Genomic DNA, 20,220 nt, shown 5'->3' with positions numbered 1-20,220 from the left:
ATGACGAATGACTACTTGTTTGTTGTACGGCTCGTCCTTACTTGAAGAATCCGAGAACCAGCAAGGAGGTTCTACCCTTTTTCTTTTCGCATTTAGGTACTTGTCAGACAACTGTCTTGGGATGTGATTAACTGTCTGTCTGCGATAAGACACCGCACTCATGGGTAAATGATTATTTATGGATGGCCCGTTTTAGAAATATTTAAACGGTTTATGATGGTTGGTGGAAAGCTTTCGCTTGCTGGCAATAGATTCTGATTGACGCTGCCTCAGTTCAGTTCGAGCGATGTGGATAATCGGTTGGATTTTTATCCTAGCACGCTTCTACAATGTGGAAGGTATTTCGAATTGAATGTGTGACCTTTTTTCTTCGGAATAGTTGAAAATATTGAATATTGTTTGGCCTTTTTCGTGTGTATGTGTGATTTGTGTGTGCCTGTATTTATGTGTTAATACGAATCTGTATAATGCAGATTTGGTCGCTTGCTTCTCGAAGATGATTTTATTCATGCACTATCAGTCTCCTATTAAGGGGGTATGGGACTCATTTCAATTTTTTAGTATAAAAGAGTGTATTAAAGTACCTCGTGTTTTACCCATCCCTTTTTATAAATTCGAACGAACAATCTTTCGAAATAATCAATAAAAATAACTCGATTTTTTTCAATTAAAAACTCCTATGCCCCTTTAATGTGATCTGAAAACTTTTTAAGGCGATCTTCTCCGGAACTGCTCAACCGATTTAATTTTAATCAAAATGAAAGGTCTCATTATCACAAGGTCGTTCAAGGTCAAGACTAAAAACTTGAGATTACTCTATTTCATAGGAACGGGGCCTTCCCTCGGAAACCCGCGCCGAGAATCACGGCTAACACACGCTGACAGACGAACAACGTCACGTGCAGTACCTTGCAAGTCGTAAGGGCCGGCATAGTGCCGTCGTTCTACCAGTAAAAACCAGTTAGATTAAAAACTTCTCGCTCGGTGGTAATCTGCAATTGATGTAGAGGCATAATATGTGTCGATAACCCAACCAAACGCGTCGCTATCTTGATAAGTGGATTTCGCAGTTGCCTTTTGTCCAGCGCCTCTATGGTTCAAAGGTACAAGTACCAGCGAACCACATGCCCTGGCGGGTGTTGTGGGTTCGAATCCGGTTATAATCCCAGATTATAGCTTGGTTAGACTCATGCACCTTTCAGCATTGGACAAAAGGTAGGAGTCAAAATGACTACTTGTCAAGCGTAGCTGCCAATATCCCCCCACTCCTTCCCTTTCCGCTCTTCTGTCCCTTCATTAATTGTAGAACCATCGTTTCAAAAAAAATATTAATATATATGTATGACCGCATTTCAAGTTCAAGACTAAAAACTTGAGATTAGTCTACAGGTTACATTGTTCAATTTCGCCGTTTATGACCACTGTGCGGTGGCTGATGATGTCCTTCAAAAATATTCGAGAACTACGTTTGTCAGTGCAATATCCACTAATATCTCCAGTGGTGGGGTATTCACTTGGGACCATTATTTTTCACACTCTGTATCAATAATATGTCGCTACTCCCGGTAGCAAAAACCGGCTGGTAAACGGCCGAATAATGGCGCCACCAAGAAAAGTAATAAGCAATGCAAGAAGAACAAAGAAATTCGGATTGAAACAATTGGAATAGATCCATGCAACGAAAATGGACTATGGATGAGAGACTCGGGATGTGAAACTGCTGATCTCTTAACTTCCAAGGGAGCACTCGAGTGCTCTCTGACGTATTAAAGAGCCGCAAGCTCGATATCGTAACGCTGCAGGAGATGTGCTGGAAGGGTTCAACGGTACGTACGTTCAGCGAAAGACATACCATCTACTAAAGAGTGTCCCACATCATCACATGCATCGCGGGAAAAACGCTGTAGAAAATTACGTTAACATCTGCAATCGGTTTGCTGAAATAACAGCTTGCTTGCACGAAACGAAAACTATATCGCAGCTGTTCAGGAAGGTTGAGTTCTTGAGACTGGCCGAACTAGTGCTGCAAATACAACTGTGATGCAAAGAAATAAGGGCTTGTAAAGTCTGAAAGTGTGGAAATAATTCACAGCTGGCGATTAGCTTTTGCGACTATCGTAGATCGATAACGATCGAATGACAATTTCCAATCCAGTTTCGTTTCTAGTTCAACACAATTACCATTAACTTTATAGTCGAATACAATGGGGGACCGATTTGTGTCAATAGAGAATGAATAGTAACGGGCCCAAGTTAATACCCTGTGGTCCTCCGGATGCACTAACGAATGGTCCTTATCTATGTGAATCTATTCGTATACACGACAGTCCGCAGAATGCGACAAAATAGGATTGCAGCCATCGAATCATATTATCTTGGGCGTCTTAACATTGAAGGGTACATGATTAATTTAGTCAGATGCAGTTTTTAAATCCATGTGTATGACGTTTGCAGGTTGAGAATCAAGAGTCGGTTCTTCAACGTGAGCATCATCAACGTGCATAACCCTCACATCAAACTGCGTGCATTCACTCGAGGCTGCGTTGCCGGAAGAGAACGAGTTGCACGAAGCCCCTCGAAAACTGTTAGAACACCATCAAAACAGCCATTATTAAGCGGAAAGCTTCTTAGGACACGTGGTATGGGGAATCAGCGAAGCGACTGGTTTGGGAATGAATGAGGAAGGTGATGGCTGGTAAATGGCTGGGTAATGTGTACCATCGGTCCCTTGCGCACTGGGCATAAAATAGGCCCCACAGTAGTCCATAGACTTCTACCCCTACCTTCTCGTGGTACACGCCGGAATACGGGCAGCGGAGATTAACCAACCCCGGTTGAAACCAAGGTCGTATGCTGACAGGGGATGAAGGCCCCTTCGAGTTACATTGGCCCTCAGGGGATACTGTGGGGTAGGTTGCGGGCTTTGCAAGCCTGAACCACAAAAAAAACCAAAGTAATGAACTCCGCAAGTAATAATAACGATAATCGGAACAATCGGCAACGACCCAGGCGACGGAAACGGACTAACGATTGGAAATTAGGAACATGGAACTGTCAGTCTCTAAATTTCCTCGGAAGTACCCACGTGCTTTTTAAAAAAGTGAAGTTCTACATCGTAGAACGGTCTGTTCTGATAGATGGTCGGCACTTTTGCGTAGAGCCACCCGTCAGAATGTGGAGCGATACAAACAGAAGCGGAGGCAGCAAACCCGGCTCTTTCAGAAGAAGAATCGCCACCAAGAGGTGCTGTAGTTGGTTCTTCTGTGTGGTACACGCAAAAATGAATTGTTCAGTGTTAAGCGAGGCGGAGCTGAAATGTCTATTCTCTCAAGTATCCAAGGGCAGTCGATCCGGGACGTCAAAACATCTGATATAAAAACAGCTTTGATTACGTCCCGACGTCTTTGCAGAGAGTCCAGGTTGATTAGTCTGCAACACTGTTCGTAGCTTGGTAGTCTGATCGGGTCGTTCCATGGTAGCCGTCGGAGCGCAAAGCGAACGAACCTCCGCTGTACTGCCTCGATTCGGGTGACGCCGTCTTGATAATATGGGTTCCATACGGGTGCGCAGTATTCAAGATTAGAACGAACTAACGCACAGTAGAATGATTTCAAGCAATATATGTCATTGAAGCTTTTGGCGATACGCATGATGAATCCCAAATTTCTGCAGGGGATTGTGAGAACTACCGAGCAATCACTATTCTGAATGCCGCCTACAAAGTGCTGTCCCAAATCATCTTTCATCGACTATCGCCAATAGCCAATAGATTTGTGGGAAGTTACCAGGCCGACTTCATGGAGGGTCGGTTTGCAACGGACCAAATCTTCACCCTGCGGCAGATCCTTCAGAGGTGCCGCGAATTCCAAGTCCCCACGCACCACCTGTTCATTGATTTCAAAGCCGCATATGATAGCGTAAACCGACAAGAGCTATGGAAAATTTTGGACGAAAACGGCTTTCCGGGTAAGCTTACTAGATGGCTCCGATGGATGGGATCCAGTGCTGTGTGAGAATCTCGGGTGGATTGTCGGACCCATTCGAATCTCGCAGGGGACTTCGACAAAGAGATGGTCTTTCCTACCTGCTATTCAACATTGCGCTAGAAGGTGTTATAAGACGAGCGGCGATCGAAATGCGGGGCACGACTTTCAATAAATCCAGTCAATTTATCTGCTTTGCTGACGACGTGGATGCTGTCGGCAGAACATTTGGGGCGGTGCAAGATCAGTACACCAGACTAAAACGCGAAGCATAGAAGATTGAGTTGAAGATAAATACATCTAAAACGAAGTATATGCTGGCGGGCGGGACCGAGCGCGACAGGGTCCGCTTGGGCAGTACCGTGGTAATCAGCGGGGATGCGTTTGAGTTAGTCGACGAGCTCGTATAGCTTGGCTCACTGACAACAGAGGACAACAATACTCCTCTACGGGCATGAAACGTGGACACTGCTAGAAGAGGACCTACGAGCACTCGGAGTTTTCGAACGGCGGGTTCTAAGAACCATCTTTGGCGCGTGCAAGAGCACGGTGTATGGTGGCGAAGAATAAACCACGAGCTCGCCCGTCCCTACAGCGAACCCAGTATTCAGAAAGTGGTTAAAGCTGGACGCATACGTTGGGCAGGACATGTTGCTAGAATGCCGGACAACTATTCTGCAAAAATGGTTTTCGCATCGAATCCGGTAGGAACAAGACGAAAGCGAGCGAGGTGGCAAGACCAGGTGGAGCGAGATCTGGCGAGCACTGGGTGTCCGCGAACCTGGAGACCAGCTGCCATGAACCGTAATAGATGGAGAATTATGCAAGATATCCTATAGTTGATGGTGAGTTTATTATCGTTGTTTTCCCCTCGGTCTATATCCACCCCTGCCACGAGCGATCATCATAATAGAGTGTAATCATAAACTCCTTCTCCCTCTCCACTCTTTTGTAAGAGTTTTGGTTTCTTGATCCTGTGCAAAGCTAATTCGGCCTCTTCCTACATCGAACCACCAAGCATACAGCACGCGTAAGTGAAAGCTCCACTCCCAAGTACCATTCGGCTTGGTACCCCAAAAAAACGTGGAAAGACCCAGGCAGAAGAAGATGCAGCGAACCCAATTCTTCCGGGAGGAAAAGCGCCGCCTGGAAGAGCAGGAGTATGAGGAGTTAAAGCGGCTGCATCGTTCTCAGGAAACGCGAAAGTTCTACCAGAAACTGAACGGATCCCGCAAAGGCTTTGTGCCGCGAGTCAAAATATGTAAGGATAAGAATGGCAATATTTTGACGGACGCTCGTGAGATGACCGAAAGGTGGAAGTTGAAGCAGCACTTCGATGAACACCTGAATGGCTCCCAGGCGGAGATCCATGACGGTGGAGAAAGCAATTTCGACGGTGCGATAAAAGGAAAAGACCAGCTCGGTTGAAGGACGGTCAACAACAGAGAAAAAACAGTTACACTGCGGCAGATACTCCAAAAAGACCGCGAATACAGGAGCCCTATTCTCACAGTTAACTCACCTGAATTTTTTTGGTGAGAGCACAATTTGCCATTCTCAGAGTCACCCAGGTGAGCGGAGTCAAATTAAATGGGGAGCTGTTAGGTGAGATGAGGGTGACTGTCAGAATAGGGCGCGTGGGAGAAATGAGAATTCCCATGCACCATTTGTTCGTTGACTTTAAAGCTGCATATGATACCATCGACCGAAAATAGCTAAGGACGTGAACAGTTTCCCCGGCTTCTCTCATGCCTGCTGTTCAACATAGCGCTACAAGATGTTGAAGTGCGATGCAGAAAAAAATGGATTTAAGGTAAATACGTCTAAAACAAAGTACATGGTGGCCTGTAGAACCGAGGCGACCGCCACCGCTTAGGCAGCAGTGTAATGACCGACGGTGAAAAGTTCGGGATAGTTGGCGCATTCCTCGTAGTTACTATAGACTTCACAAACAATTACGGTTGAACAGACTAAGTCGTCGTTCTCTACAAGACGCTCAATAGACCGGTTGTTCTCTGCTTGAGGAGGACCTGCGAATGCTCGGAGTTTTCGCTAGCTGAGTGCTAAGAACGATCTTCTCGGCGTACAGAAGAACGGAGTATGGAGGCGGAGGACGAACCATGAACTCCTCAAAACTCCTCAAATGTGACAAAACCGCTAATTGTGGCGCGCGGGAAGGAATGAAATTCCATTCGAAATTTTATTTTAGCAATTTTCTAACCTATCCGGAATTGCTACTTTATTTTCTTTTATCGGACAAAAATTTCGATCACGTTTAACTACACCATATCTTGTTAGCTTTACTTCAGAGTAAAATAAATTCTTGATCATGGAGTTAACTTGGATATTCCACTTTCATTTCGGGGCTCATACCATGTTCTGCGACCGCCTCCTTTTGCGAAACTTACTAATTTACTAAAATTAATATCCCTTTTTTATCAAAAAAGCCCTCAACGCTCAATTAGCGCCTCTACCCGACCATTCCAATCACTCCGGAATGGTTCTCGGGCTGGCGGAGATGATCGATCTGCTGGCACCGAAAACATTGGCGATTTTGGCGTTGAACGAAATGAAGATTGACAAAATAGATCGATTAACCGTTATGATCCATCATCACCACATCCCGACGTGTATCTTTATCAACGATTCTGAAAACTACTATCGCTACATTGCTGACAATCTAAAGAAATCAGTGGAAACGACCAGTCTGCTGCTCTGTCATCCGGATGAGATGCTTCAGGATATTGCCGACCGCCGGCTAGCTCATCGGTTGAGTTTGTATATCTTTTTCTGGGGTGCGAAGAGAGTTCCGACCGATTTGGATCGATCACTGTTGAAAGAACCGTTGCGGGTAGCAGTCATTACCAATCCGAGAAAGAATGTCTTCAGAATCTTCTACAACCAAGCAAAACCGAACAACCATGGTGAGTTACTAAGCGCGAACTGGTTCGACGGAAATGATATGACGTTCAAAACGGTGCCGCTGCTACCGACACCCACCGAGGTGTATAAAAATTTTGAAGGTCGCGTGTTCACTATTCCGGTTATTCACGTAAGCTAAAAATTCGCTAGTTCTGATACCTAAATAAAAGTGTTCTATTATATTCATTTACAGAAACCGCCTTGGCACTTTGTTATCTATAATCAGGTGAACGAATCATGGAATGGAACTGATTCCGAGTTTGATTTAAGAGAAAACGGCACGGAATCAGAAGAAGCTACTTTCAGAGTGACCGGAGGAAGAGACCATAATTTGATACAACTGATCGCAGATAGGATGAATTTCAGCTTCAAATATATTGCACAGGAGGATAAGATACAGGGAACAGCCATGGGAAGCGAAGAAAACGCTACCTTTAGTGGTGCTCTAGGGATGTTGCAACGTAGAGAAGTTGATCTTTTCCTGGGAGATGTCGCCGTCACATGGGAACGGATGCAGGCGGTTGAATTCTCGTTCTTCACTCTTGCCGATTCGGCAGCGTTTGCTACGCACGCTCCTCGGAAGCTCAGTGAAGCGTTGGCTTTGGTGAGACCTTTTCAACTTACGGTGTGGCCGCTGGTACTGATAACCATCATAATATCGGGGCCAATTCTGTACTTGATAATTGCGCTGCCATATCGGCTAGAAGAGTGGACGAGGGATTGGTTTGCAAAGGCAACGCGTTTGAAAATTTGTCGTGCAACGTCCTTCTATCATATGCAGTACATTCAGGAGATGAACTATCGGGTACCGCAACATGTTGAGATTGCTGGAACGCCGCAATATCCTAGTTTGGATAGATGCGTTTGGTATACTATCAACGTGTATTTGAGGCAGTGTAGGAGCTTCATAATTTACAATTGTAAATTTGTTGATAAAATCATAATTTATTCTTACAGCTGCTGTCATTCCGTTCAACGGTCACGTAGCTCGTTTCTTCTCCATTCTTTTGTGGTTATGCGCAACATACGTTTTGGGGGATGTTTATTCTGCTCAGCTTACATCTCAACTCGCTAGGCCGGCCCGGGAATCTCCTATCGGTGAAATAGTCACGTTTCTCAAAAATTGCCTTGAACACACTTGTTTTTAATTTTTAGATACGTTAGGGAAGCTAGAAATGTTGATGGAGCGCAACGGCTATCAACTGTTGGTGGAACGGCAAAGTGCTTTTCAGGCCGTTTTGGTTAACAGTACTGGCATTTTACAGCGCTTGTATCGTCTAACGCAGCGGCATCCATGTAACGAATCGTATTTGGTGTCCTCGGTAGAAGAAGGAATACGCATTCTGTCAGTCAACTCGAAACGAGCAGTGTTTGGAGGACGTGAAACACTCTATTTTAACACCAAGCGCTACGGTGCGCATCGTTTCCAGTTGAGCGAGAAACTATACACGCGCTATTCGGCAGTTGCCGTACAATACGGATCGCCATTCCTGGATAGTTTGAACGAAGTGTAACAATGTTTAGTTGTGACTACAAATAACCTGAAGATGTTGGAATCATCTCATTTTCAGGATAATGCGCCTTTTTGAAGCGGGAATAATCGAAAAAATAACTGTTGCTGAGTATGAACGAATGTTCGGCAGTCAAACGGGACAGTTCGCAGATGAGTCGGCGAAGACTACGAAGTCGGAAAGCCTGGAAGCCGATGGTGGTAAATCGAAAAAAGTAGCCGAAAGTAACGAGAAACTGCAACCGATGAATATGCGAATGTTGCAGGGAGCTTTTCTTGCGTTGGCCTTCGGCCATACAGTGGGAGGTAAGTACGGAGGAAGTTCGTATATTGCGGGAAAATAAGGTTTGTTCAACATGTTCATATTTACTTACTTAAACGCTAATCGGTCTTGGGTTGCCACTCTGCAATCACATCGATGATATCGATGTCATCCGGAGACTCTAGACTAGGAGCATGTGAGATATCGTAATGATGGTATCGCTTCTCTGCACGCCTGACTTCGAATAGCACCTTCTAATGCAATGTTGCATAAATTCTATAATCTGTCACCTAGCTTTGCAACATCTAACGTCACAAACGAGTCAGATGTCTCACTCGCTATTCTGGCGCTTGATTTTGAACCATCAAGGGTAGCACGTTTCAGCCTAATCAGTTTTGTTGGAAGACCATGTTCAAGCACAATCTGTCACAGCTCATTCCGTTTAACTGAATCGTACGCCGCTTTGAAATCTATGAACAAATAGTGGGTCTGCAAGTTGAATTCTCAGAACTTATCGAGGATTTATCGCAAGGTGAACATTTGATCCGTCGTGAAGCGTCCCTCTCGAAAACCGCACTGGTATTCGCTAACGAAGGTTTCCTGCAATGAACTCAGTCTATGAAATAGGATGTGGAAGAGAATTTTGTATGCAGAATTGAGAAGAGTAATGCCCAGATAATTGCTGCATTCGAGTCGATGTTAGCTCGCAGGAACGTGCTGCTCGAGCCAAAGATGCTAATAGTTCGTAGTTAGTTCCTCCTTAGTCCATACCTTTTGTATAACCTGATGGAATGCACAATACAGCCGTTCGCTCCCGAATTTAAAAATTTCGGCTAGAATGTCGTCTTTTCCAGTTGTTTTATCGTTTTTCAGCTAACTAGCTGCTTTTCTAACCTCATCCAAATTTGGTGGATCTACTGCTTGACCATTGTCCTCAATCATTAACCATCATGCACCATCTTGTTCACCACTTAACAGTACATCAAAATGTTGTTTCATAGATTTTGTTGTACAGATTTTCGTACAAGTTTGATGAGTAGCGAAAAAGCTGTAACAGTATCATTTAATAAAAATGAAACTTGTACCAAAATCTGTAAAAATAATGAAATAATTCGATTTTCCACCACTACTGGTACTACCACAACTACTGGAGCATCTACCCAATGTGACTTCTAGCTCGATTCTTCCCGTCAGTCACTCGTTGGTACTCTGTGTAGAACCACTCACTGGAAGGGGCTGCAGCAGTAGTACCCAACATTTACCGCGCTGTAGTACTGATCGCATCGTGGGTGTGCTTCCACTACTGGTTCAAAATCTCTGCAAGTTGTTCACCGATTCGCTCATCAGTTTTCCGAGAGTACTCTGGAGCAACTCTTTCCGGTGATAACTGCCGAATGTTCAGTCGTATCTTCCTTGATGGTCTCGATTTGAATATGTTGGACAATGGTCAATTTGAGAGCAATCCTCTCCATTAGGATGTTTCCAGGTGTGCTTCCGTATGTTCCTTGGTGCAAAATAGGAACTAGAGATAGCCTGCTTTATTGCCGCCACTGTAGTAGATGTGTCCACAATATGATCTACTGTGCGGAATTCGCATTCTCCCGTCTTCGGCCATCACACTTCCTGAATGTCTGCAACATCGACCTTCATCTTCTGTAGCTCTCTAGCTAGCATACCCGCGCGTGCCGGTTTAGGTAGAGTCTTGACATTTCAAGTACCAAATTTCAAATAAACGTTACGCCTACCGATTAATTCGTTGTGGTTCATTTTTACTGGCAGAGATCAATTCAAAATTCAGGAAGGCTTGGGACACATGTCTGTTTGATGTTCCGGAGGAAATAAGAAAGCAGAAACTTTCAAAGTTTGCCTAGAAATACATGATTTGGCAAGTGATCTGCTCATGCGGTAAACGGAGTGCGCCGTCCGGGACTGTAAACGGGCAGATCCACCTGTCTACAGAAGCGTCTGCCCCCTCTGTTGAAGCAACACGAGGGCCCTACGATTTTCTGGCCAAATCTAGCTTCGTGCCACTATTCAAATAATGTCCTGAAGCGGCACGAAGCCAACGGGGTTAAGTTCGTACCCAAGGACATGAACGTACCGGAACTAAAGCCCATCGAAAAAAACTGGGCTACTATGAAACAGGCACTACGGAAGCATCCCTGGGAATTTTCCAATTTTTTACAGCGTTTCTTCTATGGTGCAATTTGATGTGGGACACCCTTTAACCAGAAGGCTGGCAGGCGGCCATGTTTTCTAGGCCTGCATATCAATCACAACAGAGCATATCGCAAGTAAATTCAAATATCGTTGCTGCCCTTCTTGCCTTCCGGTTTGATGTTTCTGCCAATGCAGTTTCTAAATAACTGCTCGAACGAACCACGACGTTCAAAACAAAAAAAAACAACAATGCAGAATGTTTGTTTCGGGCCGTATCCAATACGGCCCGCGATATGTGCGTTGCTGACAGTTGCAGTTGAACACGCAAAATAATCCACACGTCCTTTCCACGTGAAAAATCACGTAAATTTCTCTACGAGGCCCGTCGAGAGACGTGACAAGTTTGTGGTCAGTTCCCCACCCAATTTAATCTGGGTGTACTTGTCACGTTTCCACCCCACCGTGACCACTGACGTTGTCGAAGGACTAGTTCGAGATGGCCTACAGATTCGGGATGCCATACGAGTTGTAAAGGGTACTGACCTCCAGTCGCTAAATTTCGTGTCCTCCAAGGTTGGCATTCCTTTGAAATACAAAACTGCGGCTTTGACCCCGACTGTCGACCACAAGGAATCGCTTTTAGGGAATTCGACGGCGTTCGCTCGAATCTAGCGGTATGGCTTCCTCCTATCTCCACCGCTCCGTCTGTAACTCCGGCAGTTAGACCATACGGTAACCCTGCTGTCGACACCTTATCCGTGACTCCGATGGCGTTGGACTCTCCAGCCCCTTTATAGCCATCGACGTCAGACGCCTAGTTGCTGAAATTCAATTCAGCTACCGGAATGCATCGAGTACAGTATCATGGAAGCCCCTAATCCCCCGCCGAAGTCGAGATATTCTCGCCAGCGTACATCAGTCGTTCCAGTCCTGTGTGTGGGTGCGGGAGCCAGGGCTTCCAGACACCTACCCGCGGCAAGTATATCACGCTGAACCGCTATTTCTCAGCTGATGCAGTTTACGTTTTCAGTTTTTCAACAACCGGCTCACCGATCCTCGAAGTTCAGCCAACTGATTTCTCCCGGCTCGACGCTTCTGCCAGTTTTAGTCAACCACTCAATCCAACTCACACCGGGACGCACTGTTGTTGGTACCAGGGACGCCCCCGACCTCCCTGCCGCAGTCGAGTCATTGCAGCCAGCGACCAGCAGCCGTCCCGGTCCTGCGTGCGGGAGCAGCGGACGGGGCGTCCCCCTGTCAGACAAGTTCGAAATTATTGATTCTCGCCCCACTGGTGATCCGTACTCTGCTTCCAGTCCTTTGCTTCGCTACCAGGAGCCGTACAACCGCACAGAACTCCAATATAGTCACTGCTACTACCAAAATGTGGGTGGCATTAACACGAGTGCTGGTGACTATCTACTCGCCTGCGCCGACAGTCCGTACGAGATAATCGTATTGAGCGAAACCTGGCTTGACAACTGTACGTGCTCTCGGCAGATATTTGGGCCTAACTATGAGGTGTCTCGCCGCGACCGCAGCATACACAATAGCCGCAAAAGTACAGCAGAGGTGGCGTCTCGATAGCAGTCCATCATCAGTTCAAAGCCTCTGTCGTCGAAAATGACAATTGGCTACCCGTCGAGCAAGCGTGGGTGACGTTAAAGCTTGCAGACCAGAGACTGTTCTTGTGTGCACTGTATCTGCCTCCTGATCGCTCCGTTATCTTGAATGCTCATATGAACACAGTAAAAGAAATAGCTTCAATGGCGTCTCCAGTAGAAGAGATAATCGTTATGGGCGATTGGGCGTTTACTCTAGCTCGTCGTCTCTATCTCCACTCACTAACGAGTTGCTCGACTGCTACAGCACTGCCACCATGCAACAAGTCAACAACATTGCTAACGAAAACGGTCACTTTCTCGATTTATGCTTTGCTAGTGTGCAAGTTCAGGCTCCCGAAATAGCGATGGCTCCTTCCCCGCTTGTTAAGGACGTTCTATATCATCCACCCTTGCTGGTTACTATCCGTCAACAGATACGTCATGACGTGACTAGTGCACCACCGATCGTTTACTATGATTTCGCCCGTGCAGACTTCAGAGAAATCCAAAGAACCCTGACTAGCATCATTTGGGATGCAGTTTTGGACAAGCAAGATGTTAATTCTGCAATGACATTCTTCAATATCGTGAACTACGCTATCGATCGGCATGTCCCAAAAAGAACCATGCCCGCTCTGAAGCAGATACCCTGGGTAAACGCTACGTTACGACGTCTGAAATCCGAGAGGAAGACCGTTCTTAAGACTAAACACTAAACTCAATATGAAAACTGTTCGAGCTTGTCGTGTATGCACCTGTATTCGCATTCTTTAAGCAATATGTCGTAGACGATCAACACGGCTTTATGCCCAAGCGGTCCACGACAACCAATCTTCTAACTGTTACGTCTGACATGATAAAAAGTTTTGACGACCGGTCGCAGACGGACGTTATTTACGCGGACCTTTACGCTGCTTTCGACAAATTGAACCATCGAATCGCCATCGCCAAACTGGACAAACCCGTTGCTACGATGGTTTAATTCTTACCACTCCGACCGCCACCTTGAAGTTAGCATCGACGGGTTTACCTCCAGACCTTTCACTGCTAACTCTGGAATTCCACAAGGTAGCCATCTCGGACCTTCGGTCTTTCTAGTCTACTTCAACGATGCCAACTTCCTGCTTAAATACCCGCGGCTCTCTTTCGCCGACGATCTGAAACTGTATGCTAAAGTCGATAGTCCGTCTGACGCCGCGTTTCTGCAAGAGCAGCTATTGATTTTTGCGAAATGGTGCACAGATAACCGCATGCTGCTGAATTCTGACAAATGTGAAATAATTACATTCTCAAGGAAATTGAATCCTCTCGTTTTCGACTACATGCTATCAGACGTGCCTTTACGCCGCGAAAACTGTGTCGAGGACTTGGGAATACTGCTTGACTTCAAAAAGTACCTCGCATATATTGTCGACAAGGCCTGCAGGAATCTGGGATTTATCATGCGGATCGCGGACTATAGCACCTTTAGCACAATCACCGGTCTGCAACGCCATTTCAATCGATTTGTACATAGCTTCGACTTAAACGTCAGCCGCGAGGTACTGAAAACTCGTTTCCTGGCACTAGCACGTAGATTCTAGGTTAAGTGTATCAGTAGGGCCAGAAGGCCTGTTGCTATTTTTATACAAATAAACAAATATAGTACGGGAAAAGTAGGATGGAAAATATTCCACCGTAAAAGTGCAATAAAACTCACATTGCTGCTTCGGTAATCACAATTTCCATTTGGTTATAGCACCGATTTCGGAAATCTTCCTGATGATTTTATTCGCAACGGATTGCCGAGAACAGCGAAACAAGCTTTTAATATGGGATAGGTTAATTTTTGGATATGGTCGCGTATTGATTCCGCAAGGACTTCAAGAAATATTGCAATAATTTTTTTTGCATTGAAGTCTACAATTTTTTTATTGGTGGAATAGCTTTGAACGGTCAGTTACCAGGTCAACTACTACGCCTTATTTTGAAAACTTATTACTACGGAATATAACGTATATAATTTTTACTCTGGCTTAAAGTTTTGACTATTTCTTACCGTATTCTACTCAAATGAGGTATTTTTTCTATGAATTTAACTCAGTTTTTGTAATTATCAGGCTATTAATTTGCTTTGTATTAATTTCACAAAAAACGTTTGTTTTTTTCAGCACTCGTACTTCTTCTGGAAAACAAAACAGTATACATTGCTCGTATGTACGAGCACTTTAAAAGAAATAGGCAGCAATCGGGCATTATCAGATCGGCTCATTTTAAAATCACGAAAGTGTTTCGTCGTTTCTGGAGGCAACTTCAGCAAGCACCTTGAAACCTTTCATAGCTAGCCTTGTCTGATATATTTCATGAAATTTTGCGCCTTAGCACCGTAACGCACTTGATAACACATCAGTATTATTTATGTTGTTTACTAAATACTAATAAATGCACACAATCACATCACTGTTCGGCAGTAGGGTTATCAAATACCGTACTTATTAATGGAAAATTCAACGATACAGGACATTGTGCTAAATGTAAAAAAACCAGTTGTTTTTCGTAATCTCGAAATACCTTGGAAATGCTTCAACCAATCGTTCAACGAATGGTTGGGCCATTTGCACGATGCTCATCCTGTTCTACCGTTCGAATGTGCTCCGCTGCAGAATGGTACCCGGCCACAGTGGGAACGAACTCGCACAAAGGTTGAAATGACAACGAAGGATTTCTGCCGGAATGCTACCGCGCATCAGGGTCATTTCAAAGACGGCTGGGCCTCCTACAGTTACCGCACCGTTCAAGAACTACCTGAGCAGTGCCGTGATGGAATCAATTTCGGTATGTTTGGGTTTCCCGAAATCGGCGAGGATGTCTCATTCTGGTTGAGTTCCAGCGGAGCCAACACACCGTGTCATTACGATACCTACGGGTGTAACGTGGTGGTTCAGGTATATGGTCGTAAATCGTGGCTGTTGTTTCCGCCGGGAGCAAAGCTGCGCTGCAGCCGGGTACCCTATGAGGAATCGAGTGTTTACTGCGAGGAGAATTTTTACAGTCCTTCCACATATTCGTCAGTTATAGGTAGGTGTTTTTTAAAATGTTTTTACCAATCCAAAGTTGATAGGATAAAGATTTGAACGATGCTTCAGCGGTGGAAAATGATGCGTATCATGTAATTCTTGAACCTGGAATGGTTCTTATAGTCCCTCCGAAATGGTGGCATTACGTTGAGACCTTAGACTGTTCACTGAACTTCAACACATGGTTGTCACTTGTGAGTAATGTCAATACTAGACAAGATGTTTTTGCTAAATTATGGTTTGGTTTGCAGGAAACTGATATAGATGAACATATTTCCGAATGTTTAACTCGTCTGATTGTACAAGACTATTCGAAGCATCTACCGTTTAGCAGTCGTCGACATGTTTTCAATCCCAATGAGGTACGCTAACCATCAGGAAATACATAAGTAAATTGTAACAACCTTATTTATGTTTACCGGTCATCACAGTTAACGGGTCTGGAAGTACCATCGTCATCGGAACTTCAGAGCACTTTACAGTATTTGCTTAACCACCAGTCATCCAACAAACGCCAACGTTTAAAGACCGGTGGATACCCCTCTGATTATCTCTGCCAGACCGAACTTGATCGATTGCTGGAAAAATGGAGGGATTTTGTTGTCCCCGTTGACAAACTTTCAAATCATGACTTTTTCCATATCATGAAAACCAATAGCCGTCGCTTTGTTCCCAGCTGTGACCGGTCAAGCGATGAGGATGAGGAAAATGCAATAGCTGCGCACGCAATCAACCTGTCTTGTCATCCGGGCCTGATTCAGCTGGCCAAAGTATCGCTTGTGGAGCAAAATGTGAGTGAACGATGACATCGTTTTCGACTTTTATTCAAATGATTTGTTGTACAAAACTCTTGATAGTAGACTAAAAGATGCAATTATTAATGGAATTTAATATTTAGCTAATCTTTACGCGTTATAGTCATTTCGATCCTGTCCTGTAGATCTTTTATATTAAGCAATGGGTAAGAGATTAGACAATAAGTTAGATATTTGTTTTATAAAGCATTACGATAACAGTTTAGTTGCTTAATTAAAAAGACCGGCAGCTGCGATATAAAAGTTCGCTTTACCACACCAATCCAATTGGATTAGAAGTTCATAAAAATGGAATTGATTGATAGCGCACGGCACTTTTTTCCTTATTAAGGTAAGCAACTGTAGCTATAAACCAATGGGGCTTACAGTGCTAACCACTAAATGAAAACTTGCTCTGAAGCGAGAGCTTCGGTGAACGGTTTAACGATCACGCTCGTCACAAAGCAAAAGATCAGTCCGAAAAAGATTGAGATCGGCAGAGCGGGTAACGCCTTCCGGAAGATTGCCAACAACAGCAGTGTTAGGCACAGTCCCTATGAATAATCAATCGTTAGTTCGAGGCAAGCGGAGCTAAACATTTGCTGAATTTACTTACCACAAGGATTGCTACAAAACAGGCTATCGTGGTATTCCAGTCACCATAACTTGATGCTTTTCCTACCAACACTGAGTAGAAGATGAAGTCTCCAAGACCTAACTTTATACCACCTGCAAAAAATGCAAAAGATGAAAGCTTTTATTGAATGAGTCGCGACAACAATGGGCTTCTTACGCTCTTCTGCCTGTTCGTACAGTGGGACTTGCTGCGAATCTCCGGTACCTCGGTTATCCGAAACGTTACTACGTTCGGTATCGGCCGTTACAGTACGATACTCCGGACGGCTTGGATTGTTGGCAATATTGGTTTGTACTTCAATCTGTCGTCGGGTAACTCGTTGCTGTGATGACGAGGCCCACTCCTGAGTAAATCCACCGGACGGATCTGAAGGCAAAGTCGCAAAGATTACTGTTAAATCCCGTTATTCAATTCTAAACAGTTAACTATCTATAGGTTAAAGTATTCTGCTTTTAATTGGTAGCAGTCAGTTTTGTCAGTTCGAGAAAACACTTGCTAACAAGAACAGTAGGAAGTTTTAAATACCATAGCCGAATCTAGTCCCCTTATCGTTTTGTTACCGCTACCGAAAAACTTATCCCGAAGGTAAAGGAAGGGAAGCGCGATTACCCTTGGATGCAACGGAGGAAGTATGTTCCGTCTTGCGCGGCGCAACATTAACGCGATACGTGACCATTGGCGTACCTTCAGCATTATCCGATGTTTGCTGTGAGCTTTGTACGGGCACTCCAGTCGATCCGTAGCTAGTCACACCGCTTCCTATCGCTCGTTCTCCGCTGAGACTTCCCGTTGACCGTGTCAGTGCTTCCTCACTCGGATCGGCATGTGCTCCCATATAAGAATACATTATAGTTGCTGTTGACACAGAAAAATTAGAACTTTCTCCTCCAACAAATGCTTGTCAACTTACAAGAATAAATTAAAGCCGGAAAAATTTGTTCATTACGCTCGTGAGCTGTCTCAACCAGTATCCGTAGTGGGCCCTTTGGGGTCAACACTGCTATCAGATCTACAATCGAAAAACCACGCTAGACAAAAGCATAACCAAACCTTAACTCACGCTTCCTCACCCCATATTGAGATAACCGCCAGCACAACCCACGTAGTCCATTCGGGGAGGTACTTGATGAATACCAGCGCCATTAGGGCGGCAATAAATATCAGATAGCCCTGCTGTAACCGCAACGGACCCTGCCAGTGAATGGAAATCATTCCAACCACACCGAAATTCCACATCATTAGCAGTGCCGTCGGATAGTCGAACGGAATATTGTACGCTCGTAAAACCTCTCTGCGGCATTGAAAAAAAAAGCCAAATTGAATCAATCAAACAGTCGCTGGTAAACTCACAGACGCATACTAACTCTAAGTAAAGATAACTGAACAAAAACAGCAACATCAGCGAGGACATAATCAGCCACCCGTGGATCACTTTATAGCAGCGCCGTTTGTACAGCACGATCAGTAGGATTGTCATGATTACGATTACCGTCATCAGGATCATCGAGTTGGCCAATGCGTTCCAAATTTTCGTACCGGTATCGTCGGACAGCTCGTGGAACGGTGTGTACACCAAATACACATCTTTGGTGGAATAGAAATTGATCGAACTAATGGTGGCCACAACGACCAGCATGCACAACGTGACCGGGACAAATAGCTTGATCACGTGCTGGGCACCATATTTCAGTCCTTCCTCTTCTTCCTCCCGCTGGTGTGAAGCTGAATCGGGAGGACCACCTCGCCCCGGCGTTTGCGATTGACCTGCTGTTGATGATGGCCCAGCTCGGTTTCCAGCTGTTCGATTATTCGGGTCACGAATCGTAACTTGCGGGAGGCCATCGGTAGTCTAGAATAGAAAATATTCACTAAACCTGTTCTTAAACGAAATGAAATGGATTAAATAACTCACCCCGTATGATGTACGAGCTCCTGCTTCTTCAGGTGGCTTTTGCCATCGCTTCTGCTTCGTACCCCGTCCATCTACCGCGTCCGGTTCAGAGCCGGTACCCCGTGGAATCTGCCCGGCTAGGCCAGTAACACCGGGGCCGGAAGGTGTTGTCAATGTCGTGTGATCCAGGTTAATGTGTCCATCCATCAGGACTGGTGATAGAGCAGTTTGTTTCAGTGAAACTGAAATCCACTCTGGTTTTGGTCTCTTCCTCTACTGACACAGTGGCGCTTGAGAGGAATGAATCACACCAGCACTAATGTCTAGTGTCACTTTGCAACTAAAGCAAAATTATAATTGTTAGTGTATGAGAATCACTAATAACGATTCGATAAGTTAATGACACAAAACTTAAACGATTAGCCAAGTTTTTTGTAAAAATTTCTCTTGGTTTGTTTCCCAATTATAGATCATTACACGGGAGCTCCTAACCACACTTTTTTGACAGCACTTGGTGGTTTGTTTACGTGGTGTTAAATTTTGAATTGACTTTTCTATCTTTGTCCGGCAGATAATGATAGAAATTTATAGTTTTTATTGAAGAGAAAGTGCCTTACATGCATTTTACAGAAATTGATGCAGTAATCCTTCACAAAATTTCAAATCGAAACTGCTGGATGTGACAAAAACATGTAAACAAACCACCAAGTGGTGTCATTTGACGGCAAAATGACGTCATCGCAAAATGATCTATACCATACATACTGCACAAAGCACAAGAACACACAACAAAACAACCAAGAAACCCATCAAAAAACAGAGTCAGACAGAGACTGTCACTGTCAGAGTCGTCAATTGACATCTACATTACAAAGTACATATACTACGAAGCAGAGGTATATAACTTTTTCGTGCTGTTTAGGCTGCCAGGTTGGAAATTAAAACCTTTCTGCAGCTTTTAAACATCTAGATTTGGTAATTTTATCAAGCTTGACACTTGTTAAGAGCCGCTTTTGTAGCTGTAATTAAGCCTAATAGAGGTGTTTGCCCGCTTTTGAACAGCCAATTTGCGTAATGCTGTCAATTCTATTTTTAGAACGAGAAATAGTTTTGCAATGCTTTTCCAGACGCTTAATCAACGTCTCATCAATCTCTATGCAACTAATACTTTTTCGGCCACAACACGCTCATCGAAACCATGCCGAATAGCCGTCTTCACATTTCTCGGTCCTGGGCTGCCGCTCCAGTCGCCCCGAACATCCGCTGCTCTAGCGCTCATCCAACGGGTACGGAGTCTGCCTTGAAGTCGTCGACCTCTGTCGGGTTCTCTTCTAAAATATTGTTTTCGCTGGTTTCTCATCCGGCAAAAATGTCTGTTGGGACTCCGTCGTCTAATATGCC

At 44.7% G+C, this 20,220-nt stretch overlaps 3 protein-coding genes across 4 annotated transcripts; 2 read left to right on the top strand and 1 right to left on the bottom strand.

The window, feature by feature from the left end:
* Window positions 1-5,285: 5,285 nt before the first annotated feature.
* Window positions 5,286-14,749, top strand: LOC128745455 (ionotropic receptor 40a). The gene is made up of 7 exons (XM_053842529.1): window positions 5,286-5,379; window positions 6,431-7,035; window positions 7,099-7,801; window positions 7,863-8,003; window positions 8,061-8,415; window positions 8,477-8,721; window positions 14,592-14,749. The coding sequence occupies exons 1-7, from the start codon at window positions 5,286-5,288 to the stop codon at window positions 14,747-14,749; spliced, it is 2,301 nt and encodes a 766-aa protein (XP_053698504.1).
* Window positions 14,750-14,918: 169 nt separating this feature from the next.
* LOC128738831 (HSPB1-associated protein 1) lies at window positions 14,919-16,403 on the top strand. The gene is made up of 4 exons (XM_053834294.1): window positions 14,919-15,498; window positions 15,567-15,691; window positions 15,749-15,859; window positions 15,929-16,403. The coding sequence occupies exons 1-4, from the start codon at window positions 14,919-14,921 to the stop codon at window positions 16,301-16,303; spliced, it is 1,191 nt and encodes a 396-aa protein (XP_053690269.1). The 3' UTR covers window positions 16,304-16,403.
* Window positions 16,318-19,291, bottom strand: LOC128738710 (presenilin homolog). 2 transcript variants are annotated; one of them, XM_053834076.1, is made up of 8 exons: window positions 18,841-19,291; window positions 18,293-18,777; window positions 17,999-18,219; window positions 17,839-17,937; window positions 17,538-17,783; window positions 17,085-17,294; window positions 16,908-17,020; window positions 16,318-16,845 (listed from the first exon to the last, which is right to left on the bottom strand). In XM_053834076.1, the coding sequence occupies exons 1-8, from the start codon at window positions 19,024-19,026 to the stop codon at window positions 16,690-16,692; spliced, it is 1,716 nt and encodes a 571-aa protein (XP_053690051.1). In that variant the 5' UTR covers window positions 19,027-19,291; the 3' UTR covers window positions 16,318-16,689. The 2 variants fall into 2 exon arrangements, with proteins under 2 accessions (XP_053690051.1, XP_053690136.1); XM_053834161.1 differs by having other exon boundaries at window positions 17,613-17,783.
* Between the last annotated feature and the right edge of the window lie 929 nt (window positions 19,292-20,220).

This window comes from Sabethes cyaneus, chromosome 1 (assembly GCF_943734655.1).
Source record: "Sabethes cyaneus chromosome 1, idSabCyanKW18_F2, whole genome shotgun sequence".
Lineage (NCBI taxonomy): Eukaryota > Metazoa > Arthropoda > Insecta > Diptera > Culicidae > Sabethes > Sabethes cyaneus.
Note: the sequence above shows the minus strand (reverse complement) of the source record. Positions and strands in the feature narration are given on the sequence as shown.

What these genes read in the sequence shown, in the direction of transcription:
- LOC128745455 (XM_053842529.1), top strand. Translation starts at nt 5,286, where the DNA reads ATGACCGAAAGGTGGAAGTTGAAGCAGCACTTCGATGAACACCTGAAT. An exon ending in TGGAGAAAGCAATTTCGACG is followed by an intron (nt 5,380 to 6,430) that starts GTGCGATAAAAG and finishes TTATCAAAAAAG; the next exon opens with CCCTCAACGCTCAATTAGCG. An exon ending in CAACGTGTATTTGAGGCAGT is followed by an intron (nt 7,802 to 7,862) that starts GTAGGAGCTTCA and finishes TTATTCTTACAG; the next exon opens with CTGCTGTCATTCCGTTCAAC.
- LOC128738831 (XM_053834294.1), top strand. Translation starts at nt 14,919, where the DNA reads ATGGAAAATTCAACGATACAGGACATTGTGCTAAATGTAAAAAAACCA. An exon ending in CACATATTCGTCAGTTATAG is followed by an intron (nt 15,499 to 15,566) that starts GTAGGTGTTTTT and finishes ACGATGCTTCAG; the next exon opens with CGGTGGAAAATGATGCGTAT. An exon ending in TCAACACATGGTTGTCACTT is followed by an intron (nt 15,692 to 15,748) that starts GTGAGTAATGTC and finishes TTTGGTTTGCAG; the next exon opens with GAAACTGATATAGATGAACA.
- LOC128738710 (XM_053834076.1), bottom strand. Translation starts at nt 19,026, where the DNA reads ATGGATGGACACATTAACCTGGATCACACGACATTGACAACACCTTCC. An exon ending in TTCAGTTATCTTTACTTAGA is followed by an intron (nt 18,220 to 18,292) that starts GTTAGTATGCGT and finishes TCAATGCCGCAG; the next exon opens with AGAGGTTTTACGAGCGTACA. An exon ending in GTTTTGTAGCAATCCTTGTG is followed by an intron (nt 16,846 to 16,907) that starts GTAAGTAAATTC and finishes GATTATTCATAG; the next exon opens with GGACTGTGCCTAACACTGCT.